Source organism: Crocodylus siamensis, chromosome 1, assembly GCF_052110815.1.
Source record: "Crocodylus siamensis isolate JL-2025a chromosome 1, ASM5211081v1, whole genome shotgun sequence".
NCBI classification, from domain to species: Eukaryota; Metazoa; Chordata; order Crocodylia; family Crocodylidae; genus Crocodylus; species Crocodylus siamensis.
In genome coordinates this window covers 182,981,732-183,006,447 of record NC_143395.1, presented here as the reverse complement: position 1 = coordinate 183,006,447, position 24,716 = coordinate 182,981,732, and the positions used below count along the sequence as shown (strand labels likewise).

At 44.8% G+C, this 24,716-nt stretch overlaps 1 protein-coding gene across 7 annotated transcripts in view; it reads left to right on the top strand.

Moving 5' to 3' along the window:
* SERTAD2 (SERTA domain containing 2) overlaps window positions 1–17,428 on the top strand; it is a 106,477-nt gene extending 89,049 nt beyond the window's left edge. For all 7 annotated transcript variants that reach the window (XM_090050616.1, XM_090050662.1, XM_090050643.1 and 4 more), the window contains one exon: window positions 11,842–17,428. In XM_090050616.1, the coding sequence (XP_089906742.1) occupies window positions 11,842–12,799 (958 nt within the window). In that variant the 3' untranslated portion in view covers window positions 12,800–17,428. The remainder of the gene's footprint in view (window positions 1–11,841) is intronic.
* The last annotated feature ends 7,288 nt before the right edge of the window (window positions 17,429–24,716 follow it).

Below are 24,716 nucleotides of genomic sequence, written 5' to 3'. Positions count from 1 at the left end.
GCTGCCACGTGGAGACCTAAGTTTTGGAATAACCTTGGTGTCTCCCTCTTTGGGTTGGCTGAAATGGGAATCTTTGTAAAACTGACCCTTATTCAGCCAGGGGACAGAAAACCCTCTTGCTTACTCTAAGGTGCTCCCTGCTGACTTGGCAGATTCTGGAAGCAAAGGCCTCTGTCTGCATAGCTTGCGAGAGCAGTGGTTCTCAGCTAGGGCGCTGGAATGCTCCGCTTGCCTTTTAAGGGTGCTGCAGGGTGCTTTGCAGTTTTAGCAATGTTAGGTGCCCAAATACCTACACATGATTCACAAGATAAACCCAGAATAAGAAAAAATAAGAATCTATAGTGTCCAAAACATTTTGCCCTGTTATGGGCTTTCTGAATTCTTTGCAACTGAAGACTTCCTCTGTTTTTTTTCCTGTAGTCAAAAAATGAGTGACAGCTAAGAGCTGGCATTTTCCAAGGATGCCTGGAGTCTGACAAGGTTGAGAACCATTGGTACAGAGCAGTGATTTCTCAACATTTTTTGGACTCTAGGAACACCTCCTTAGCTTTAAGCCACACACTTTGTCTTGTAAATCCTGTTTGCAATGCCTAACAGTGCAGACATGTGGCACTCCAATGCACCCTTGAAAGGATCTCCAGGTACCCCAGAGTGCCACAGCACAGTGGTTGACAATCATTGGCATAGAGTGGCACAGCTGTTCTATGGAAGAGGGTAGTGAGGAGTCTAGACAAAGGTGACATGGGATTAAAGCTTTGTCTATGTTCTGGCCCTCCCTCTCCTTGCCTTTCCCCCAATATTAGTGCACTGGTAGCAAGGGTGTAGCCTGGCTCTGTAGCACAGGCTTGTCTGATCTCACTCAGAACAGGTCTAAATGATGTCAGTGATTAAGGTGGATCCATAAACACTAGTGTTTTGGTGAGTGGGGTTGAGGCTGTGCCAGGAATGCCAGGGTGCTTCTTTCTGCATGGTGACACCCCTCCCCACCTCTCCCACACACTGGGTAAACAGGACCAAAAAGGGACAGACAGGACTCCTGTGACCCTGGTCACACCTGACTGATGCCTTTGGTCACTGTTGCAAGGAGGCAAAAGGGAAGTTCTTTGCCCAAAGTTGAAATTGGGAGTAGTGAGTTTGGCTAGCTAGGCCTCTGACATAAACCAAATGCACACTGCCCCCCAAAGTTCATTCTTGCCTGGAAAGGAGCAGGTTTGAATGCTTCCCCATAAGCAAATGCTGTCTTGTTTCAGTAACTGTTTTGTGCAGATTCATCCTGTATTCTAAGAACACATTGTTTGTCCTTTGTATCAAGGAAGAGAAGGTCCTCTTTCTAATTCACTCACCTGTCCTGTCCTGTCCTGTCTGTGCTATTGGATTTTGATTTCTTCTTAAGAGGGCATTTGAAAAATACCCAGACTGCCTTCCATGTGGCACCTATGTAGTTGCCAAGACCTTCCAATTTTTTAGGGTAGTTTTTAATGGTTTAATAAACTACCTCTGGTTAAGTCCAATTTAAGCTTGTATTAGTGTGAGAGAACTTCACAGAATTTTTAATATAAACTTGTTCTTCCTTTGAAATGATTATTTAACAAGGTAGCAATTTATTCTAACTGATATTTAGTGGAGCCCATTCCTGCTTTATCTGACAGTTCTGTTTGCTGGGTGCCATTTGTCAAAAACATTGAGGTTCTCTTCTTCCAAGAGAAAAGGTTATACTTAGTAAACTGACAGCATTAGAAACTGTTTCTAATTCAATAGAAGGGTATGCTTCCTGAAAGAGTTAGCAGACTTCAAGTAAAGAGACTGAGTTAGAATGTGGCTTTTTCTTTTTCTTTTTTTTAACCCAGTAAAAACTTGTTGGAGTTTTAAATTGAGAGGAGGGTGGGTTTTGTGTGTTCGTTTTGTTTTGTTTCTGCTTGCTTCAGTATTTCAAGAAGTATGCCGCCTGCTTGGGTTTCAGTAGTCTGCAAGTTTAAGAAACTATCGAGAAAGCGGAGTGGGCGGCACACATGCAGCTCTCAGTTGAAATGCAGTTTCTGATCATTAACAAACAGCAAGAGCTTGCTTTGCCCTCTGGGCCTCAAATAGTACAGTATGCAACAAGGGAGTGCAGGCGAGGCACGAGGATGGAAACAGTAGTATCAGATTACAGCTTCAAAATATCGCTGGAACACGTTAGCTGGCTTTACACTATTGACTTGCTTTATAATTGCATTGCTTATTTGTTAGGGAAAGGCTTCACCTTACTTTCCAATTAACATGGATGTTTCTGTGGGGACCTCAGAATACCGGGATGTGTTTTTGGGCACGAAGTAAAGCCACCTAGGTAGCTCTGAGTGTTCTTCAGCTGAGACTCTAAACTTCCTCTGGTGTCCCATCTGCAATTGCTGTAGCCTTCACTATGCTGCTCCTACACTAAAATCTACTTAGGACAGCTACTGAAAATTTCCCCTTGTGGTTTTTGGGTTGGCTTCAGTTTATTTTGAATTTAACTGTTGTTGTTTTATTTACTGGGTACCTGGGCTCCATCAGTTAAGCCTGAATGCTCAAAGTTGGGTGCCTCAAGTTGAGGGCATTAACACAGCGGGGTTTTTGGTGGCTAAATGCCTACCACTGCCATTCATGTCTATGGCAGGAGTGTGCGTGCTTTGCCCCTCTGAATGTTCTGGTCCCGTTGGCCTCCGTGGGGTGAATTTTATTGGCTTTTCCAGTTTTAGAGTTAGACCTGATTTTAATCCTTCCCCAAAAGCAAATGGGGAGCCTAGGTTCATATAAAATATGTGCCGGAAATGCCTGCCATTCGCTAGCCTTGCTGGCACTGAGGGCTTTGGAGAGCAGGTTGGCAAAGCCGAAGTGATTCCCTGTGCTCTCAGACGGGAGAGCTGCACAGGAGGTTGAGGTTTTATAGCATTCAAAAGAGAGTTTTGTAAAAGCTGCTTTAAAATTATTCCATTAAAAAAAAAAAAACAGAATGCATGTAAAAATAACTGCTGGTGTTTGGAAAGAACAAACCCTGTAAGTGAGAGAGTTTAGTTACCTTAGCTGAGAGGAGCCTTCAGACTGTCCCTTTCTGAACACCTCTTCCAGTCTTCTGTCTTTTCTTGTACCCTTCACTTGTATGTCATCCTTGGGCTTGATTGTTCAACAGCAAGTTTGCAAATCAAGAGCAACTCCTTGGGAGTCAGCCGGGTCAGGCTCATATGAAATCTACAGACGAGAGATCAGAATCATGCACCAAGAAGCCTTGCAAAAGCAGCTAACGTCCAAATCCTGAGCCAGCTGCAGCATATCAAATCTAGTCGTGCAGAACATGCTGTACTGGCTTCCTACCATGACACTGCTATACCACGATCTAAAGGCTCCATTGTACTAACAAACGCAAATCTTTAAATGAGGGTGTGCACATGCCTGTGTGCGCATGTATTTGGGGAGCTTTGGTTTAGGTTTTTTAAGTGAGGTATTTTTCTCTCTCCTTTTTTTTTTTTAATTTTTTATTAACTCAGTTTATTCTGTCAGATATTTGGGGCTAAAACCAAACAGTCCTTTTTAAAATGGACACTAGACTGACATTCATTTTCCCCAGCCAGAGCAGAGCAACCTCTTTTCGACCTCTGGGAATTACTCTTCCTTTTCCAGCTTCAAGTCATTGCAGAAAAAGGGATGCATTGCTCCTGGAGGGGGTTGGAGGGCTGCTCTACATAGGCCAGTTCAGTCTTCACTCAAGGACTGGTACCACCAGATGTTGACTTTGAGTCTGTCAGGAATATTAAAGGCCAGATCCTAGACCCTGCTCTGAGGGCACACAGCTGGTAGGTGCTTTCCAATAGCTTAAAGGTGCCATGTAGCTTTCAGTTTCTATCTCCCATGCCCCTGCTAGACTGACCAAGGCAGAGGCAGGTTGAGGGGTGCCACTGCCTCCCTTGAAGTCACAGGTGATTGGCTATAATTTAAGGTTAGCCCTTAAGCTGTTCTGACCAGCCCTGTGTGGGAGTTGTAAGTATAGAAATGGCTTCTAGTCCTTGTATTGAATGCAGCTCAGGTGGGTCTAGAGCAGGGGTTGGCAATGTTTTTGGGCAGAGTGCCAAAAACACCTGCAACCGCAATTTGTAAAATGTTGGAGTGCCAGGGGCAGACAGAGGAGGAGCTACAAGGGGCCCAATCCTTGCTGTGGCAGTGCAACCCTGGTCCCTTCTCTGCCATCTGCTGAGTGCATGCCACTCAAAATGCCAAGCAAAATGCCTTCACATGCCATTCTGGCACCCATGTCAGGGGTTGCCTACCCCTGGTCTAGAGACTGGGGCCATGATGTTGCCAGCTGGCATAAGATACCTTTTCATTATGGTTTTGTGGCAGTCCATATCAAATCCTGGCCTCTCTGAAGTCAGTAACCAACCTCCCATTGGCTCCATTGGAACCTAAATTTGGTCCTAGGAGACATGGTATTGGGGGGCAGGGAAAGGAAAATATTTCATGTGACAGGCAATGCAGGAAGTGCTTGAAAAACGTACAGGATACAATCTCAGAGGAGCCGAGCAGAGGCATGGTTATACATGAGGGTTGGAAAAGCCATGGTTCCAGAGATAAATGGCCATATTACCCTGGATTCCCTTTCTACTCAGCTGTGTTTGAGCTTTAATATTTTTCCAGGAAAAAGAAAGTGAAATAATGCGGTGTTTTGTTTTGTGCTGTTTTGTTTTGCTTTCTTCCCCCCCCACTTTAATTTTTATTTAAGTGCTGTGGTTTCAGTTACCCAGGATTTCAGTCAGGAAGCAGCCATTGCCAGCTCTACTTTAAGCTACACTTCGCACAGCAGCCCCTCCTAGATTCTTATTTCCTTAAAACTCTAGATCCACAGGGACAGCTTGTTGCCTGTGGATGGTTGAGGTTGATGCTAGTGCCTTTTAGAAAAACAAAACAAAACAAAACGGTGTTTGTTCTCTAACAGGGTCTCAGACCATTTGGCCTTTAAAATGGAGTGGTGTAAATCAGTCCTTCTCACCCCTTTTAGACCTAGGTCACCCCTCATTAGACTCAGAGCATGGCTTGGAAAATGCCAGTTCTTAACTTTCATTCAGTTTTTGACTACAGAAAAATAATAGAGCTTTTTTCTGTTGCATGGAACTCAGAAAGACCATACTGGGTGGAACGTTTTTGACACTCTGGATTCCTGCTTGAAATCTCAGGGTTTATCTTATGGATCTCTTGTAAATGTTTGAACACCTGACATTGCTAATATTCTGCGGCACCTCATGGCGTCCCGGTTGAGAGTCCTTGGCATAGATGAAAGGAGTAGGGATGTGGCTTCTTGGATTTATCCAGTTCTGTAGATTCTGTATGGGCACTCCGTCTTGTGCTGCTAAACTGCTTTTTTGACAAGCTATTTCTGGCTTCTCATTTAGCAGCAATGCCTTCTAACCTCTGGAATAAACTTTCAAGAAAGGTACCTATGCATAAGATGTATTTAACACTAAACTGGACATAGAACTGCTTTCTATTCTATCTAGGGGCAAAATGACCCAACTCCCTTCTTCCCTCTTCCTTCCCACACACACATTGTTATGAATTCAGTCAATAAAGACTTCAGCAGAGGGACTAGTAATAGGAAATACCGCTGTAAGCAGGACTGAGAAGTAGTTTTTCAATGATGTGTATGTGTGGGTCTTTGTTCCCTGGAAAGTAAAGGGCTTGTTTCTCTAACCAGGACCAGGAATCTTGTAGGCGGACATTGTACAACCTTTCCTGCTCATGCTGATCATCTTACTGTTAGCTTTAGAGAACCACTTTTGGTTGGTTTCTTTTCTGTGAAACTGTCCAAAGCTGCCAGAGCTGAGGAGAAGGCAGAGCCAATAAATGCATGTACAATGAAGTGCAGAAAAATGGATAAACATCATGTTCTTCTTTTTAATTTTAAAACAAACAATCTACACATCAAATGACACCAACATTGCCCTTGTATTTCCTAATCATGCTAATGGTCAGAGGGCTAGAAAAGAATTAAGTCTTCATGAATCAGAATGGAATGAGAGGCTTTTGTGTCTGGTCTTCCAAATCTGGAGCCAAAACAGTTTGCTTTGTGGGTGAAATCTGGAAAATCTCAAAGTTGCTTTTCTACTCTGAATGAATTGGTCAATTTTGCTTTATCTCTCTTTAACTCCAGTTCAGTTATGCATCCAGCCATAGCAAACGGGACCCTGACAAACAAGCCCTAGGCTTGATATAACACATAGCTAAAGAAATATATTGAAAAGGATGACTAGAAATGAGATATACATACCGTGTTTCCCCGAAAATAAGACACTGTCTTATATTTATTTTTCCTCAAGAAGACACACTATGGCTTATTTTCAGGGGATGTCTTATTTTCGGGGAAACACGGAGGTGCCGCCTGTGGCAAGGGAGCGCGGGCGGGGGCGGGGCGGGGCCGGGGCCGGGGCCGGGCAGTCCAGCTCCACGGACAGGCTCCGCACGCGCTCCCACAGCATGGCCGCGCGGGGGCGGGGGCGGTCTTATTTACCGCTTCGCGCCGGTACGCTTAGCCACGCCCATCACTATGGCTTATTTTCGGGGTATGGCTTATATTGCGCAAAACCGTAGAAATCCTGCTACGGCTTATTTTATGGGTATGTCTTATTTTCAGGGAAACACGGTACTTGTAGAAGAGGTCCTGCGGTCACTGTAGGCTAGTCCATAATAAACTTAGTAAGTCAGCAAGTTGTCATAAAGCAGTACCCTGCTGGCCTTGTCACAGCCCTGAGTCTATCCCTGGAGCTGTTTATTGCATCCCACCAAAGCTGTCTGATTCCATAGGCTTCCTTCATTTGGAGGGTAGGAATATATTCTGTGTTATATTAATTTTTGCCCTTTGCTTAACCTGCTTTGTAAGTTACACTTCCCATCAGACATCTCACTGAAAAAATAAAGAAGGTGTGAGAATTGTCCTTACCAGGATGAGTAGGATTGAGTTGGAGCAAGTTTCTGAGGTAGTACAAACTGCCCAAATAACTCCTAAGTTGGTCAACACCTTAACAAGGTAAGATGCACAATACTGAACTCTCAGATACAGGGATGAAATTACCAAATCATTTTTGTACTATGCAGAACAAAAAAATCTCTTTTGTGCCAAGAGAAAACAAGGTCTTAGAAAGTTAATGTTTTAATGCTGTTCATTCTAGCCCCCTTGTCAAAGGCATATAGGAACCCTTTTATTTGGACTCAAAGTATCTGCTTTGCAGATTTAGGCGTGCTTGATAAAGGGGGACAGACAGGAGTATGTTTGTAAAGTAGCAAGTGAAAGGATGAGTTACCTGATAGATCTTTAAAAAGGACCCCACTATCACTCTGTTTGAACTGAACTACACAGAGCCTGCATGATACATGAAAGCTAGACAGTCATGTGTGCAGGAAGCCTTGAGTCATTTCTGAGCTTCCTGGAAAACAGTGTATAGGAGTTCTCATTTTGTTTACTGGTGATGAGCCTGTCATTACTGTTGGTCAATTTTAAAAACCTAACTCAGGTCCCGCAGTCCTTGTTCTTGAATGAACCAGATCAGCCAGCTCAATTGTGGGGGGGGGGGAAAGAAATCAACCGTAACTTGCTGGTCAGCCACCCAAACTGCCTGCTTTCTGGTTAGTGGGAAAAAGAGTTTGTTTTGTACAATAAATACTCTCTAATTTCAAACCCTTCTCCATAGGAGAAGACTTTTAACACTTTTCTTAGTCCACAAGGTATGAAAAAACAACACAGTTTCTAAAATTGCCAAGCTTAAGGATACATATTTAATATACCCTGTGTCTGTTAGCCTTGCCTTTTTGTTCCTGGCTTTTTCCATTTGAAGGGAAAGAAAGCGTGTCACTACAGAATATGTAAAAATAAAATTAAGAAAAAAGGCAGAGCAACTGAGCGTGAGCACATTCCATGAAATCGGCACTAGGGAGCAGAGAAAAAGCAGACTTCCATGGGGTAGTGCTAAATTTCAGAGTTCTCGTTCACCCGAGATTCCAGGCACAGGGGTTCTTGGTAGCCAGCCAAGAAACTTGGATTATAGCCTACTGGTTCCTCAGTTCCTCTGCGTTTGTTCCCCCCGCTTCTGTTTAAGAGAAAAAAAAATATTACTCAAAGATCTGGATTTGGTATTTATTTCTAACCAAAAAGATTAACTTCCCTAAATTGGTTTTAGGCTTCACGTTAAGCAAACTTCAGAAACGTGTTGCGGTGCTCTTGGCACTGTTGGCTAGACCTCTGTAGCCTTTTTGCTTTTCGAACTGTTTGTGGAACGAGTATGGGCGTAAGGAGAGAGGTCGTATTGGTGGTATCAGTTGGTATGTGGGATGCACAGCTGATTAGTGAGCAGGCACATGTGGGGCAATGTTCCTCAGGCCTCACTCCCATTGGGTGAGCTGGGAATCATGCTCCAGCGAGGACAGCTGGTTTCGTCTCTCCGACATGTCTGGCTGCACAGTAAATATCGTGTGAGGAATCGGGTTTGGGGTTAAAAATCTATTTAGACTTCTGTTGTGATTTCCCTGCTGTGCATGTTGAGCTGATCTCATCTATCACTCCATTTTATTGTGCAGACTGAAATTTTCACCCCTTCTTAAATATGTTCTTTAATAGAAATGACAAAACTAGAGGAAGGGCTGAGCTGGTCCTACTTAAATGAGGTGCTTGCGAGGCTTCAACAATCCCATTACTGTTGTTGAGGGAGGGGATGAAGGGAAGAAATATCCCCCCCAGGCCCCTTCCCTCCACCCCAGCAGCTGTGGTGATGTTGGATTGGAGAAGCAGTGCTTGGCCCAACCTCCCAGGAAAACCCTCCAGCTGAACTTGCTGGAGGGAGGGGAGTGGGCAGGAAGCTCATTGCTGCACTACAGGGCTGTCTTTTTTGCCTTTCTGTCTTACCCTTCGCTCCCGACATCTGTTGTCAGTTGGAGGCTGGTGCTCTTACAGAAGGAGAAAGGCAGACTCCAACCCCTTCATTGTTATCCCCATGTAAAACAATGGAGGGTCCCTGGGGAGTTTGCCGCTCTGCATGTTCTGCTTAATCCCCCTCCCCCTCTCCCAGCAAGTGGGGAAGTGTGGCAGGGAGCCAGTGGCTGCACAGCTTCTGGGTGTGAAGTGTGCTGCCTCTGGATGATGGGAGCCTATTGGAGGCTTTTCTGTGCTGATCTGGCTCCCCCTCCCCTCCCCCCTGGGACCCATATGCTTGCCCCCTCTGAGTTTGCATGGTTCCCGCCCCCTCCACAAGGAGCTGGTGTGTTGGGAATGACATGCAGCAAGCAGCATAGTTCCTCCCTCCTGTAGGATTACCCCAGGCTGTATTGATGGAGCCCATGGGACAGGCAAGTGAAGTGTACTAATGGCCTCTATTCTCTCCAGCTTAGATTAGATACGATAAAACATCTCGTCTAGTAAATTTGCTCCATGCAACCTAATGGCGGGGGTGGGGGAATAACAGAGAGACCGAAATCTCACAAGCACCGAAAGAATATCTGGAGGCCATCTGTAGCAGAAAAACACATTCTGCAGCAGGGATTGGAATCTGTTCTTCTGAGTTAATTAAGACTCCAATAAAACCCAGACAAAATAAATTCTACGTTTGCTTTCAGAACTTATGCAAGATGCGCATTAAGAGGGAGGTAACCTTTTTTGTTTGTTTGTTCCTTGACCCCGGTTATACACGCCAGTGTATAGTATGGGGCATTGCTCGTCACAACCTGAGAATTTGCTCACTGGCGTAGTGCTACGCATCTCTGGTGTGGTAATTTTTCTGCCACATGAGTATTGCCGATAGTAGTTTGGTTGTACTTGTACTAGACTAGCTAGTTTGAGGAGCACTTCAAAGCCTTTTTCAGGTGTTCGTTAACTTTCTGGAAGAGAACGTCTGGACCAGAAGAACACGAGGTTTTATTTTTCGTAGCGCAATGATTTATATTCAGGAGAAAGCTTGATAACATTCTTTGTTTCCTTTCTTACTGTTTATCTAAAGCATTTATGTTCATGTTGACCACTTAAAAAAACAAACCAAACACACTTTAACTGGTATCTCAGAAGTGCCTTTAAAGCACTTCTGCTTTAAAGCATGGATGTGTTTGTTCCTCAGTGAAGAAACTGCTTTCGGATATTGCTTTTCTATTGATAAAGATACCCAGACAGTGGTCAGTTATCAATCTACTGAAACAAAGGCAGTTAGTATTACTTCAAATAAGCAAGGTGCAGTTGAATAAAGAACTAATGACAGCATTGCTAGGAAGTATTTTTGGTTGTTGGGCTGAAAGTGACGCACAGTACTGTAAGCTCCAGTGGTTAATATGAAATGGAAATTCAAGGCTGAGACCATCCGAAGGATTTAGGTGTCATGACTATTCAGCATTAGGTTTAGGCATCTGAGTCTTACTGACTTTCAACACCTTTCAGAAACTCAGGCTTGAGAGCACGGTGATGCAAACAGGTAGACACATCAGCTGTGGTTCTGGTTGTCTGCCACATGTGGGCATGAAATACTTCTCAGAGCTTGGAAGTGGTACAGACTGGCTCTCTGGCCACAGCAGCGCTCATATTGACATGGTGACTATCTTATCTATATATTTGCCATCGCCTGTTTGAGATGCTGAAGTATCTAGAGATAAATACTCTGGCAGACACAGGCTACATTATTCAAGTGGCTTCCAGATGCTGGATTTGCCTGATTATCAGAGGGCAGGGGCTCAGCGATTTTTATTTATTATTTTTATTTATTTATTTATTTTTTTGACAGTTGGATTGTTTTAAAGCATCTCAAAAGTAAGAGATCCAGAGTGACTAGTCCTCTCACAAATCTTGGCTGTTGCTCTTCAGCCATGCTAAACAGCGGATTGTGCTCCAGAAATTGCCATTGGCAAGAAGATGGAGTGAATGACTGGAAAGTTTTAGCTTCATCCAGAATGTATCTGTGTTTGAGATGTGAGACTATTGTTAAAACTGCATTTCCTGCTCTGGTAGCTTTTTTCACATTTGATCATTTAAATAAAACCACAGGTTGCCGTATAGAATAATTGAAAATGAGGGTTGGAAAGGACTTCAGGAGGGCATCTAGTCCAACCCCCTGCTCAAAGCAGGACCAACCCCAACTAGATCATCCCAGCCAAGGCTTTGTCTAGCCAGGCCAAAAATCCTCCAAGGATGGAGAGTCCACAACCTCTCTGGGTAATGGAGAGTCCACAACTGCTCTGCATGTATCTGGAATGCCAGAGAGTTAAATCTACAGGCTTAAGGCAGGATTTTCTTTCAGTGTAGAGTTGCTTGGGTCCACTCCCCACCCCTTCCCCCCCCTCCCCAGTTTAAAATAATCAGGGAAATTTAGTACAAAACTCCCCAGACTACTACAGCGTTACTGTCAGGAACATAAATGCAAAGGTCAGGAAATTCAAGTAAATTGTTAATACAGCACCTGTACCAAGCATTGTCTATTTATGTGTAGATATATGAAAGCATACAAACGTAAGAGTGCAAGACACTACAGAGTTTTGACTGCTAGTTGCTGTTGTAGTCTTACCTGGAACTTAAAACTCAATTTTATTTTCAGTGGCAGCCTGGTGGTGTTAGGGTTGGTGTTCTCTTTACCCCATTTTCATTTCTAATCACACCATTGTAAACCAGGAGCAGTTTCACTGATGCAAATGGAGTTTTACTGGTATGAAACAGCACCAGTGCAGTCTGAATAAGATCCGTCTGCCTTGCTGTTATGTTGAGCAGCTAGTATGTGCAAACTGAGATGCCTGTGTGAAGACAGGCAGGCATTTTGCTGTAAGATAAGTATTTTCACTTGGCGCTCTTTTTTAATGACTTCCCCATCTCTTTTCCAGATATATGTTGGGGAAAGGAGGAAAGCGGAAGTTTGACGAGCATGAAGATGGGCTGGAAGGCAAAGTGGTGTCTCCTACTGACGGTCCATCTAAGGTGTCTTACACCTTACAGCGCCAGACTATCTTCAACATTTCCCTTATGAAACTTTATAACCACAGGCCATTAACAGAGCCAAGCTTGCAAAAGACTGTTTTAATTAACAACATGTTGAGACGAATCCAGGAGGAACTCAAACAAGAAGGCAGCTTGAGGCCTGTGTTCATCACCACTTCTCAGCCTACTGACCCTCTTGGGGACAACTTCAGAGAGGCCCAGCCTGCGTTCAGCCACCTTGCCTCTCCGTCAATTCACCCCACTGACTTTGTAAGCACTACACCATTGGAGTCTTGCCTCACCCCAGCCTCTTTGCTTGAGGATGACACTTTTTGCACTTCCCAGACTGTTCAACATGATGGTCCTACAAAACTACCACCTCCAGCTATCCAACCTGTAAAGGACAGTTTCTCCTCAGCCTTGGATGAAATTGAGGAACTCTGTCCAACACCTACCTCTACCGAGGCAGTCGCAGTAGCAGCAGCAGCAGCAGCAGCAGAGGACTCTAAAGAAAACTCCAGCGAGTCTAACATTCAAAAGCCCGAGGGAGTCCAGGAGAGCAGAACAAGTGAATCTAAACTAATGGACTCCCTACCTGGCAATTTTGAGATAACAACTTCCACAGGTTTCCTCACAGACTTGACCTTGGATGATATTCTGTTTGCTGACATTGATACTTCTATGTATGATTTTGACCCTTGCACGTCTGCTACAGGGACTGCCTCAAAAATGGCTCCTGTCTCAGCAGATGATCTCCTAAAAACTCTAGCCCCTTATAGCAGTCAACCAGTAACCCCTAATCAGCCTTTCAAAATGGACCTCACAGAACTGGATCACATAATGGAGGTGCTTGTTGGGTCTTAAAACAGAGTGACTTTCTGTACCAGTATATTCACTTGGTAGTATTTTCACAGTCCCTGCCCACCCACTGACCTACCCTGCTGCCCCCGATTCACAGCACTGTGCATGCGTCCTTGCTTGCCTTTTTTTAAAAGAAAAAATCACACTAGATTTTGCTTCAAGCAGAGTTGGAGTGCCTTCATCCACGTATGACCACTTTTAATGTATTTTTTTTTAAAGTGGTTCCTCAAGGAAGACCGAATATCCCGGTGTAGAAAAGAATACGTATTGTAGACAATATTACTATGTTATTACAACAAAAAAAATTAAATTGTAAAAGCTAAGCACAAGGATTATGTTGGGAAAAGCTGTAAATTGCATGTGCATATTTGTCTATTTTTTCTATAAGTTTTATTGCAAGAGGTAAAAATTTTATTATTTAGATAATCTCAGTACCATTTTAGCCCTGTATAGGTTGACTTAGCAATTCAGCCTTTTGGAGGCATTAACTATTCCTCTTTAAGTGTTGCATTTACATGGCTGTTTAGAAACTGCTGCCCAAATTTATTTTATATTTTTGTACAGATTCTGCAGTTTATGATATTGTTTTTTCTAAAAACAAATGCTGTTTATACACACAAAAAATAGCTATTTTGATAGGATTTGCTCACATAGTTCCTGCATAATTCAGATGTACAAGAACCACTTGTACTTTTATACAGAGTTGTAATGTTTTATATGTGTATGGTGCAAAGAGAAAATTGGATCAAATAAACCTGCAGTTGGTCTCCTGAATGCAAACAAAAGTGCTTTGAGAGAGGGCCGGGGGCTGTTTCACAAGTTTCACAAATGTTTGCTCCCTGCTGTAACCACCTGTGCACTACTGTGATTTCTAAAACTTAGAGCCATGTCTGTTCCAACACCTATGTTAAACAGTTGGCAGGAAATAGTTGTGAAACTTCATTGGAAGTGGTGTCTTGTGAGATCAAGGCTACTGGGAGCTTAATCTTAATGCCAGTATGCCAAGCAAATGTCTGTTCCTTTTTAGAAAGTTTTATTTGGAACATAACGTTTTTCTTTGTTCCTTGAACTGCGTAAGCATTTTAGCAGTCCTGCGACTCCTTAGCAGAAATGACTGCAAACAATTTTAAGGGGGAACACATACACTGGTTACAAAAAAGATTTTGCAGTTTTTATTGCATCCGTGCTCTTTGCTCTAATTCATTTGCATTCAAGATTCCACTTGCCCTTTCTTGGAGCATTTTTCCCCTCACTGTGTTGATAAGTGCTGAAAAAGGCAAGTTCAGTATTACTGCAGTGAAGCTCATCTCTTATCTGCACTGGATGGACTTAATTTTAATATCCATTGCTGTTGAAACTGGAGCCAGTTGCATTACATCACTTGGCATCTCCTGTAGGGTTGGTTTCTTGTATCAACTGTGTTACCTGCTTTACACTTTATAGACCTGTTATACAATGAATATACAGACACAGCTTTCTATGCATGTTTCCTTCCCCTGTAACACCTGAGAAGTCTTCTCATTACTGCACCAATAGCATTTTTTAACTCATTGTGGTGTACATTTAATTTAAAAACGATTTGCAATGTATCATGCCTGTTGCTGAAGTTGCTATGGCATTTTAGTTTTCCAATGGTACTTTAGCTGTTGAGTGCAGGTTACAACCTATATTGTCGACATGCCTATGGCTTCTTTAGGAATATCTTTTATATTTATTTAAGAAATTTTAAATTATGTTTTATGTCATTTGGCAATATTCAGCCAGTTCTGCTCACTTCTTGTCATGGATAAAATTGGGTCTTATCTGCCTTTTAAGGAGGCAGCTTTATAAATTGGCACTTTAAAACAGGCCATATATATTTACTAGTAAATGAATAATGCATACAAATGCAATACAAAGCAATGAATTTCAGATATTGCAATGAAGGAACTGCTAATCTGAATTAAATGCGTTGTGTACAATTATGGAATCCTTTGGATTCTAATTAATCAGCCAGCTACAGTTTGTTTTTAAAGACTAACTCAATGAAGCAACAAAATGTTGATGAACTTGCAGTTGTTTGCTTACAAGGACTGTAATAGTATTTACCACTTCGCACAGAATGCCATCAACCAAGTGTAGAATTGGGGGCCACTTTTAACAGGGGGAGGTGTAAGGAATAATTGTTCCATTTTTTTGCGTTCAGGAGCTTGTGGTTATTGTTCATCCTGCAGCTTCCATACCTTGTAAGAGAATACTAGATGATCTCTTGAGGTCCCTTCCAGCCTTATTTCTCTGTGATGATAACCCTGGCACAGACTCTGCAACTTTTAGAACTGGAGGAACCAGGAAAATTATGGCCCTGGTGTGTAACTGTGTGTGTGTGCACGCAAAAATCATGTAGCCACACAAGCATGTTAATTTTTGTTTTTTTGTTTTAATTCTTCCCCCAGAACAATAATTTGGTAAGTGTACTGATTTACCATTGTGCAGAACTGATTTACAATAACTTAGAAATGCCCCCCCCTTTTTATTAGTTAACGGTGTGTTTAAACCAATACCATATGTTAGGCAACAGTTCAAATAAGCACCATTTTTGGAGCAGTGAACTGTAGCTCTGAAAGGAGTAATTTTGAAGTCTCTTGGTATTTGCAAAATAGGAGAGAGAATTTCAAAATGTTTTACCAGTCAAGAAATCTGTATCCTTGGTGCTGAAGTCAAAGTCTTACAGTACTTGAAGGCAATCGATAGCACAGAGATGCACCTAACTTGTAAAATTAGGCAAAAGGTCAGGAATTCTTATTCTGAGCTGTAACCTCTTGCTCTGTAGATGGAAATGCTTGCTGGAATCTCACTCTTTGCAGCAGCTTTCTGTCTGTAGTGTGATCTTTGCAATGGTTGTAGAATAACAGTCAGGTTAAGTATTCTTTATGCAAGAGGTATGCCAGAGGATGTATATTGACACTGATGTGCAATGAAATGACAAGATGGGAGCAGAATGAAAGAGCTTTGGATTTGAAGTGATTTTTTTTTTGTTGTTTTTTTCATAAGTTATTTATTCCTTTTTTTCCTTTGTAAATATATTTATTTTATTGTGAAGCTAACAACATCTGGATTGTAACATGTACAGAATGTATGGTAGGAATGTATTCTCTTGTAGGAATGTAAATCTGTATGAAAAGGGGATGGGAGCTACATTCAGAGAGAATGATTTGGGTTTGATTCGGGATACGCATGGTTCACATGATTTCCTCCCCTCCTTTCCCCCCTTGCCTCTTTCTTCTAATATGGGTCGGGTCTGTGAAATATGCATGAGGTATGGATGAGGAATAGTTCAGTATGCAGAACCAGCCATCGCTATCAGCCTCCTGATGCGTCAGTTCCTTCCGAAGAGGACTCCCATTTGACCCTGGGAAGTCTGCTGGGAGCACACTTGATTTGATCCACCTCTTCCTCTGGGGGCTGATTTTGTAGATGCACAAGCAAACTCCACGTATGCAAGGAGCCCCATCAAAGCCCCTGGGGCTGTGCAAACAAGTACATTTGCAGGACGGTACTCTTTCCCTAGGAAACAGAGTGGAACCAATGCCACCTTTGCGCATGGTAAGATATAGCGTAGCAGTTGTAAATGCACTTTCTAAGTGCAACGTGTTAATTGCATGGATTTAAACGTATTGCTTACCAGGCCTGATCAGGCAGTCCTGGTTTGTATGCAACTCACGTTGTACTCCGCTGGAACTGGGCTTGCAATAGGGACTGCAAGATTGTGGCACCTACTAATACAGTCCCTTCTCAGAGCCTTAGTGGACTGTACAGCCTTGTATGCAAAGGAAGAAGCACATCCTTTGAAAAGAGAGATAGTGTTCAACAAAAAGCCAAAGTGTGATCTATTCGCATTCCCTGCTGCAAGCTAGAAAATAAGAACCACTTCTGAAATGACCATTGTGAGAACAAACTACCTTGCGCTGCAGCCGGTTTCTCCCTGTTGTGTGTTAATAGCCCAGATGATTTAAAACTCAATGTTGTGAACCGAAAGTTTTACACTTTTTCAGAAATGAAGAGAGCAAATTGCAGTGAGTCCTGTCTGACAAACGGTCTAATTCACTCCAAAGTGTTGTGAACTTTGATTTGTTTTTCTTTTCCAAACAGGCTTCGGCATCCTGCTTCTGTGAAAGTTGCTTTCAGTGATTATATTAATGGGACTGAACATTTCTTAGAAGTTAGCTCTTTTTAAGCTTGCTCTCTCTTTTGCTGAAAATAAGCCTAGTGCAAGTCCTGGAACCTTTTAAAGAAAAGAAAAGAAAGAAAAAAAATCACCACCTACAAGTTGAGAGGGATAAGTGTAATCCGTACTAGTGTCTGAAAAGGCAGAGATTCTAGAAAAGGTGTAAATAGTGTGACATGTTCAGTGCATGGTTGTTGAACAGGGCTTGTTATTGTCAAAAAGAAGGCTGTATTTCTCCCCCTCCCTCCCCCCACAGACCTTAGAGCTGTGCCTTTTCTATGCAATATTACAGACATATACATCTGAAACCAGATTACTGTATTCACATGTAGGTATGGGCTGTAATCAAAACAATTGGACAAATGTACATGGAAATGAGCAGTCTTACTTTTGTAGTTTTATATTATACAATAAACAATTAAAAGATACACTTGTTGAAGGGTTGTTGTTTTTTTAATCACTCATTTTTGTGACCAAACTGCAGTTCATGCTGGAGTTTATTGCTCCCGGGCGCAGTGTTTACATGTGCACCTGGGATTATAGCACATTGAGCCCAGGCAGAGCAGCCCTGGCTGGCAGGGAGCACTGTGGGTCAGTCTGCCAGCTCAGAGCTGCTCTGCTCCAGCTTCACGTGTTGTGGAAGCATTGGCTGGGGCACAAGGGTGCTACAGTGTGGGGCTTGCTGGCAGGCAGCCCTTGCACTATAGCTCCCTTGTGCCCCAGCTACAGCCTACATGTGCTTTGTGGCAGAGCAAATAACTCTGCCATAATGTCAGGCACTTTCTTATGGCAGAGTGAGTTAGTTTTAGTGTGGCCATCATAGAGGACAGTCCGGTTGTCCTCTTGATATGAAACCTGGATGCCTTTATGTCCTCTCTTTTTTCTTTTGAAGAGAAAAATAGAGGGCATTAAAGGTGTCCAGGTTTTGTATCAATAGAGGACAGAGTAGCAGAAAACCAGAATGTCCTCTGTTCTGGTCACCCTAATTAGTTTATTCCAGCCTAATACAGCCACATATGTAGACGGTGATGCTTTACTGCAGAGCTAACTAGTCAACTCTGCATTAAAGCACGCATATAGATGCCCCCACAGTGACCTAGAGAAGGCGTCTTGCCCTCCCATTCAGGGATAATTACCTGTGTTCATGAGGGGGAGGGTATCCCACCTATCCACAGTAGGACACTACAAGGAGGTTAGGAGTGACGTGAGTGGGAGGTAGGTCTTGGGGAAATGGCACTGTCCTCAAATTCCCTGGAAGATTCCCCAGGGAAGAGAAATCTGGCCTCAGCTCTTGGGCACATTCTGGTGAGCACACTGTAAGGGCCCTAGGAATCCACAGTTGTGTTGGTGCCACATGCTGCTCCCGACTCCCAAGGATTGGTCCCGGGGTAGGATTTGGGTGGGTTTCAAGCTTCTTGCAAAGAACAGACCCAATTCGTTTTTCCCCTGACGGAGTATGAGAACATACTCTAAATGAATCCTGGGGTGATGTTCCTTCCTCTGAGCTTCTTTCTTCGGCATTCTGCCATGCGCAGTCTCTGAGGTCTTAGGATCTGGGCTTACCCCTGCAGCATTAGCTGGGGGGAGGGGAGAGAGGGAGCAGCAGTGGCTGCTGTTCTAATTTGCAAACAGTGGGAGATGAGTTGTGCTCTCTGGACCTGCCGTGAGCCCTGTGGCAGTCCAGGGAGCTCGCGCCCTGGGTAGCTCAGAATAGTAGCCAGGCCAGTTTTAATAGGCACAGAGCACTGTCAGTTCTGGCTTCAAATCACAACTGGAAGCATTTGATGCTTAATTTCAGACCTTGCCCTCTGTCCTTCTTGATGACTGTACTTGCTTTCTAGGAGGGCAGGGAGGGCAATGGCCTGTCCTTCTGGAAGCCCTGTTAGGCAATAAAATACTGGGTCTTGCCAATACAGTTTTCTTCACTAACTAACTCCTGGGGTGGTGCTGGGGGCAGAGAGGAGTTGCCCAAAATCCCAGCTCACTTCAGCCTCTTCCAAAGCGAGAAAACAACGGTACTTCTCCAGCCAATCTTTACAAAAGGGCCAAGGGTCCAAAGCTTGCTAGCACCACTTGAGCTGGGGATTCAGAGTCTTCAAGAAGCAGTGAGTTTTCCTGTCTTAACATGCCACGCATAGCATCGACAACGAACTGGCTCACGTTACCCGAGTTGCAGCCGGCAACGGGAGGGCTCTGCATTTAGAAAGCTTGTGGTAGCGCTGGAGACCAGCTGCTGCTAATGTCTGTTGCTCGGCAATAGCAACAAATGGCTGCAGGGATAGAGGGCACAAGACAGATGAGACAAGAAGTGGGAGGATTAACGACCCGCTGATGATTATGTATCTGGGGAACTTGTTTTCGGATTTCTTTTGGAAAACTGTGGAAAAATGCAGCCGTGAGACTGTGAAGCCAAACAGTTTCCCCTTGGCAACCTTTCCAGTTGTGTAGTACACATACGCTGCTTTGCACACGTAGTGGTAGTGTGAGTTCCTCATCAAATGTTACCATAGTAGCGCATGCACCTGGCTAGGAAATGTTTGTAAAAGTGAAAAGCAGTTTCATTGACATGTCACTGCTCCAGAAATCCTGGTGGTTCATTCCTGAGGATCTTTTGTTCCGCAGAGCGGGGTATGGACGGAGGCTAGTCAAGGCTGCAAGTGAAACGCAGGTTGTATCCTGCCTAGATTAGTGGGTTTATTTATTTAACAGCTCAGCTTTCCAATTCAGTAAGCCAAGAGCATTTTCTTGGGGCTTTTCTGTGGTAACCTGCGCCAACAGAACACGATCTTTGTCTCTGTCCCTTTAAGTGGACAAGAGTCTCCTACAGCTGCTTGCTTAAATGCTCAGTGCTGTAGTTTTAGTTCCAAAGGTCCCAAGTGAGGGAAGCAAAGGAGTTGTGAGTTATAAGGATTGATTTATGCTACTGCTGTTTGTCCCTGGGCACATCCCTGCATGTGCACTCTGGCCGCAGGACAATTGCCCTGGGTGGGGCAGCAGCCCCAGCAGCCTTACTGTAGCGGAGGGCCTCCCCGAGGCAGCAGTGCCAGTGATCCAGGTGCTCACAACCTGGCTAGTAGCCAGACTATGGTTTAGCTGGCTGGGCTCCCATGCCACTTTTTTTGAGTGGCAGATTTTTTTTTTATTTTTTGACACCAGGCTCTCCCAGTGTCAAAACCGCTCCCTGTTGCACTGGTAACTAGCAGCGTGACAAACGCGTGCATGTATGCCACATGCAGCTTGTGGTGCTGCAAGGTGCATGTGTGCATACAGGGGGATGTACCCAGGGGCTGCATGTCAGACCTTACCCTGCTTAGGTGTCATCACATTTGAATCAGACAGCTGTCATCCCTTAGGAAGGACTGAGACTGGTCTGGAAATATCACCAGAGCTCTTTTGCATTAGAAGCAGCAACCGTTAGGCATCCCTAAAACTCAGACTATTTCCACAATTAAGTATGCAGCTAAGTACTATTTCTACCACCTTTCTATTCCGAATCCAGGTTGATTTTGCCCCTGTGGCTGTTTGATGCTAACAATTAAGGCCAGGAGTCAAGCAGTGTTTCCTGTTCATACCATAGACACCAATTCTCTCATTCCCACCTGCTCACCAGCGTCTCAGGAGGAATGTGTTTTGGGCTGCACAGCAACACCCTCGGGCTGGAAGAACAGGAGCCAACTATTGTTAGAGCCTGTTGGTGTGGGCTCCCTGATGGTTTCAAGGCTGGTGGAAAGAGGGGACAGTTTATCAGGATGTCTATATTACAACGTTCAGGTCTGTGCCTTTACTGGAGGAGTACATGCGTGGGAATCATCAACATGGCTGCAAGCAGCAAGTGCCAGGGCTAAGGGTGTGGACAGAAGGTGCTGTCAATTTTTTTGTTTTTTGGCTCTTGCTTTAACCCATGCTCAATCTGGTGGGCACACCCACCCAGGCCCCAAGCTATACTTCTCAGCCCCTGGCTTGACACCAGCAAAGCAAAATCACCTAACCACCTTGGAGGTGTCGGAGCAGCTGGGCTCCTCTGCCTCCTCCTCACTTTGCTGGACCAAGAGTGAAAGTCCTGATGTTTGCAGCCCCAGTTAGCCACACTGTTCCCCTTTAGGGTGGGGAACTATATTTACTTGGAGTTCTTGGGTTTGTCACTGGAGTAAAAGGTTGCATCTTTAATGCTCCTGATGTAGGTAAAATGGTTTAGATTCCAGTCATCCGGATGCTGCTGGCATAGCAGAAGGAGGCTTCTGCCTCCATAAGGGAAAGGGAAGACCTTTGTAGGTTTGGGGTACTTCTGTGTGGGCACACCCATGCTCATTAGAAACACACATGCCTCCCCCCTCTCATTGTGCTCATACGTGAATCAGGCCTGAGCACTGTGGTCTTTCCAAGGGGGTCACCTGAGACACCATTACCTTCATGTGGACAAGACAGGCTACCTTCAGCAGGTGTCCAGTGTTGTTCAGAGATGGGAGCCTAGGTGCAGTCAGACAGCATCACACGTGGTCTGGCTCAGGCTGGGAGGAGGTGATGATCCGACTCAGCTAGACAGAGGTGTGGAGGGACACCAGGTTTGGTCAAGCCCCAAGAGGCTTTCCAGACCCGGGAGCAGCACCTCCATCCAGCACCACCTGCGCTTCAAGGGGAAAGCCTCCCTGGCTCTGTGCGTTTTGTCTTCACACTCCTCTTCCCTGCTTTACGAACCTGTCTCTGCCTCCCCTCTCCTGGGAGTCATTTTTCCTTTTTGGCTCCAAGTCCCGTTTTCCACTCTTAAGGCTCTCGCTCCATCTGCTTCTCTTCCATTTTCCTCCCCTCAGCCCCACCCTCATCTCCTTCCCTCTCCTGTTTCTTGCAGGCTCCTTGTTGTGTTTCCCTTCCATTCACAGGCTGCCTTTCTCCCTGCCTGCTCCCTCTTTTCATGGTTTCTCTTCCTGCCGAGGGGCAGCCTCAACAGCTGGCAGGAGGCCAGCAAGATCGCATTCGCCCCCATACCCACTCACTGATGATTAATGGTAGGCGGCTGGGGACTGGGAAGGGGCCTGCAGCTGAAGAGGAGCCCAGCCTGCAGTGCTGGGCCAGGCAGGGTTGCCAGCATCTGAAATGCTTTTTCAAGGCGTCATTCTCCAGCTACGGCAGGGTGCCTGGGGCTGCTGGCTCCATGGGGTTGATCACGCGTGCTGGGAGACTTTTTTTTGTTTTTTCCCCTGAACAGGAAGGGCCAAAGGAATCAGCTCGTTTCTCCTAAAGCTCATCAAGCTGTAGAGCATCTGCCAAGCCACATGTATATCCCCCCCAGAAGCAGGGGGATGGGAGGTGGCCTCTGGACTTGAGCCTGTCATCTCCCACCTGTTCATTCTGTTCTCTTCCCTACCATCTCGGGCTTGCTCTTTCACCTCACCCCAGCTTCCCTCTGCTTTTTTTCTCCCTGGCTCCTTTCTCTCCTAGTCACTTATTTTCTTCCTTCTTGCATGTCTCTTCTACCCAATTTCTTGTGGCCACTTCCTGTGGCAGCTGGGCTCAGCCTCTGCTATTTGTCCCTTTGCTTCTGCATTTTCATCTCCTGCTACCTTCCCCCTCCTCCTCCCCCTCCCCCTGATGCTCCCGCTGCGTGATGAAGCTGTGGTGACAATGAGTTGTTTGCTCATTGTGCCCAGAGGTCTGCATTTCAACCTCAATACCAGGGGCCGGAAGTACGGTCCAGGGGTTAGGGCTCCTGCCTTAGTGAGGCAGCCAATAGCTGGCTCCTTGGTTCAGAAACTCCCTGAGTAACCTTGACTTTAAAGTGCCTGCTCTGAGCACCCTGGGAGGCACTCAGCTACTAGGGTGACAAGGGACCCTATCAGGCCTGGAAGTGCTCCAGCAGCATGGCTGAAATGGGCCCTTAGGGCATGCTGTGGCTTTGACTCAATGCCCAGATGTAACAGAACAAACTCTTGCTTTGATACTGCTAGTCCCGAACAAGGCCCTTCCATCACACTTCCAGGCAAAGGCTCAGACTATGCTCCATGCTCACCCTGGCTGGAGGAATGCATTCCTGCCCCCATTCTACAGATGGAAAACCTGAGTCCCATGGCAGTTTCTACAGTGAGCCAGTTCAGTTCAAAATTTTCTTTTCTTTTCGATGGAGTCCTTTTCTTTCCTGTGTCTTTGGCCTGGAAACTGGAAGGCCAAAGGCTTCTCATGCAATGTATCCCATATGTTCTTCAGAGGCACCTACCCTACAGAAAAGCAAACCATCTAGGCTGTCTAGACTAAATGACCCTGTTTTTTGGCTCTGGGGCAAGCCCTTCTGCTGGATTTCAGACCTGATCTAACAGCAACATCCTGGGTGAAGAGGCAAAGGCAGCTGTGGGCTGAATGTCTCCGCACCTTCTGCCATTACCAGGAGCTCAGTATAGCAGCTTGGTCCTAAACAGCCATAAACTCCAGGTCAGCCTCTGAGATTACCTTCTCAAGGATTATCCTAAAACCACATGACTCCACGAGCCGGGGCTTTAAGACAGCACACCAAAGACGACAGTCATACAAAAATGACAATGCTGGCAAATCTGCAGCCCGCAGGTTCTGCGATCTGTTTTAAAGACTAGCCGTCTGCCAGGGCTTTTGCAATCCTTTTTATCTGGGCAGCAAAAAGAAGAGGTAAAGAAAAGGTGATGCTGAACATTTCCACCTGTTTTCCCTGTGTGCTCCTCTACCATGTGGGAGAACAAGGAAGGGCAGCTCTACCCAGTTCAGGGTAAGTTTAGCCCCATTGCTCCAGGGGAGCTGATGGATCCAGCAAGCTCTTGTTGTCAGAATCTCATTCTTTTCCTGTCTCTACCAGCTGCGGGAGGAAATAGATTGACTTGTCTGGGCTGGTGTGGGAGGATAGATAATTCTCTCCCGAACCAGGAAGACACCATTTTCTTCTGCTTAACATTCATCAGCTTGCATTGTGTTTTTCAAAATAACTTGCCTTGTAAACAAGAATGGGCTAATGATGTTGAACCCAGCTTGTATGTTATTTAACAGAATATCTTTGTAGGCCCTTATGTGTTAGCATTTCAAACTGGCTTTAACCTCTCCCCTCCTCGCACACAGACCTTACTTATATTCTGTCAGTTCTAACAAGGAAAAGTCCCATCCTTGAATATTTTAAATGAGTCCAGCCATCCTTCCAAGCTAAACCTTTGCCTTCCCTTTCTCTGGGTTTGAATGCCAGAGATTGGATTCCACTTCTAAGTTGGGCCAAGGAAAGAAGTCATTGGTACATGGGCTGCACAAAGCATCCTGTGCATAATATTGTGCGTCTTTGTTATCTTCCTTGGGTGCAGGAAACCAAATGGGAAATTCTCTGTTGTGGGAATAGGAGGGGTTAGTACCCATCTATATTAGCGATAGCATCTGACTTTCTGACCTACCGGGTCTTCATTCAGACCACACATTTGCTTTTCCAACCATTTAACTCCAGTGAATGGAAAGGAGACGCTCCTGATTCGTATCAACATAAACAAGAGTCAGTGCAGGCCTCTCTACTCTTTAGCTCACACGTCACCTACACAGAGGTGTCTGGTCCTCTGTCTTCAGGACTGATGGTCATCTTTTTCCCAGCAAAGAAAAGTCATGTCACATACTTCCACTTTTAAAGGCGATACCATTTCAGGGCTGGGTGGGTTACAACGCCTCCTTCTCCCCCAGTGGACAAACCAAACCAAATGGGAATCTATGTACATTAGTGTCCATGAA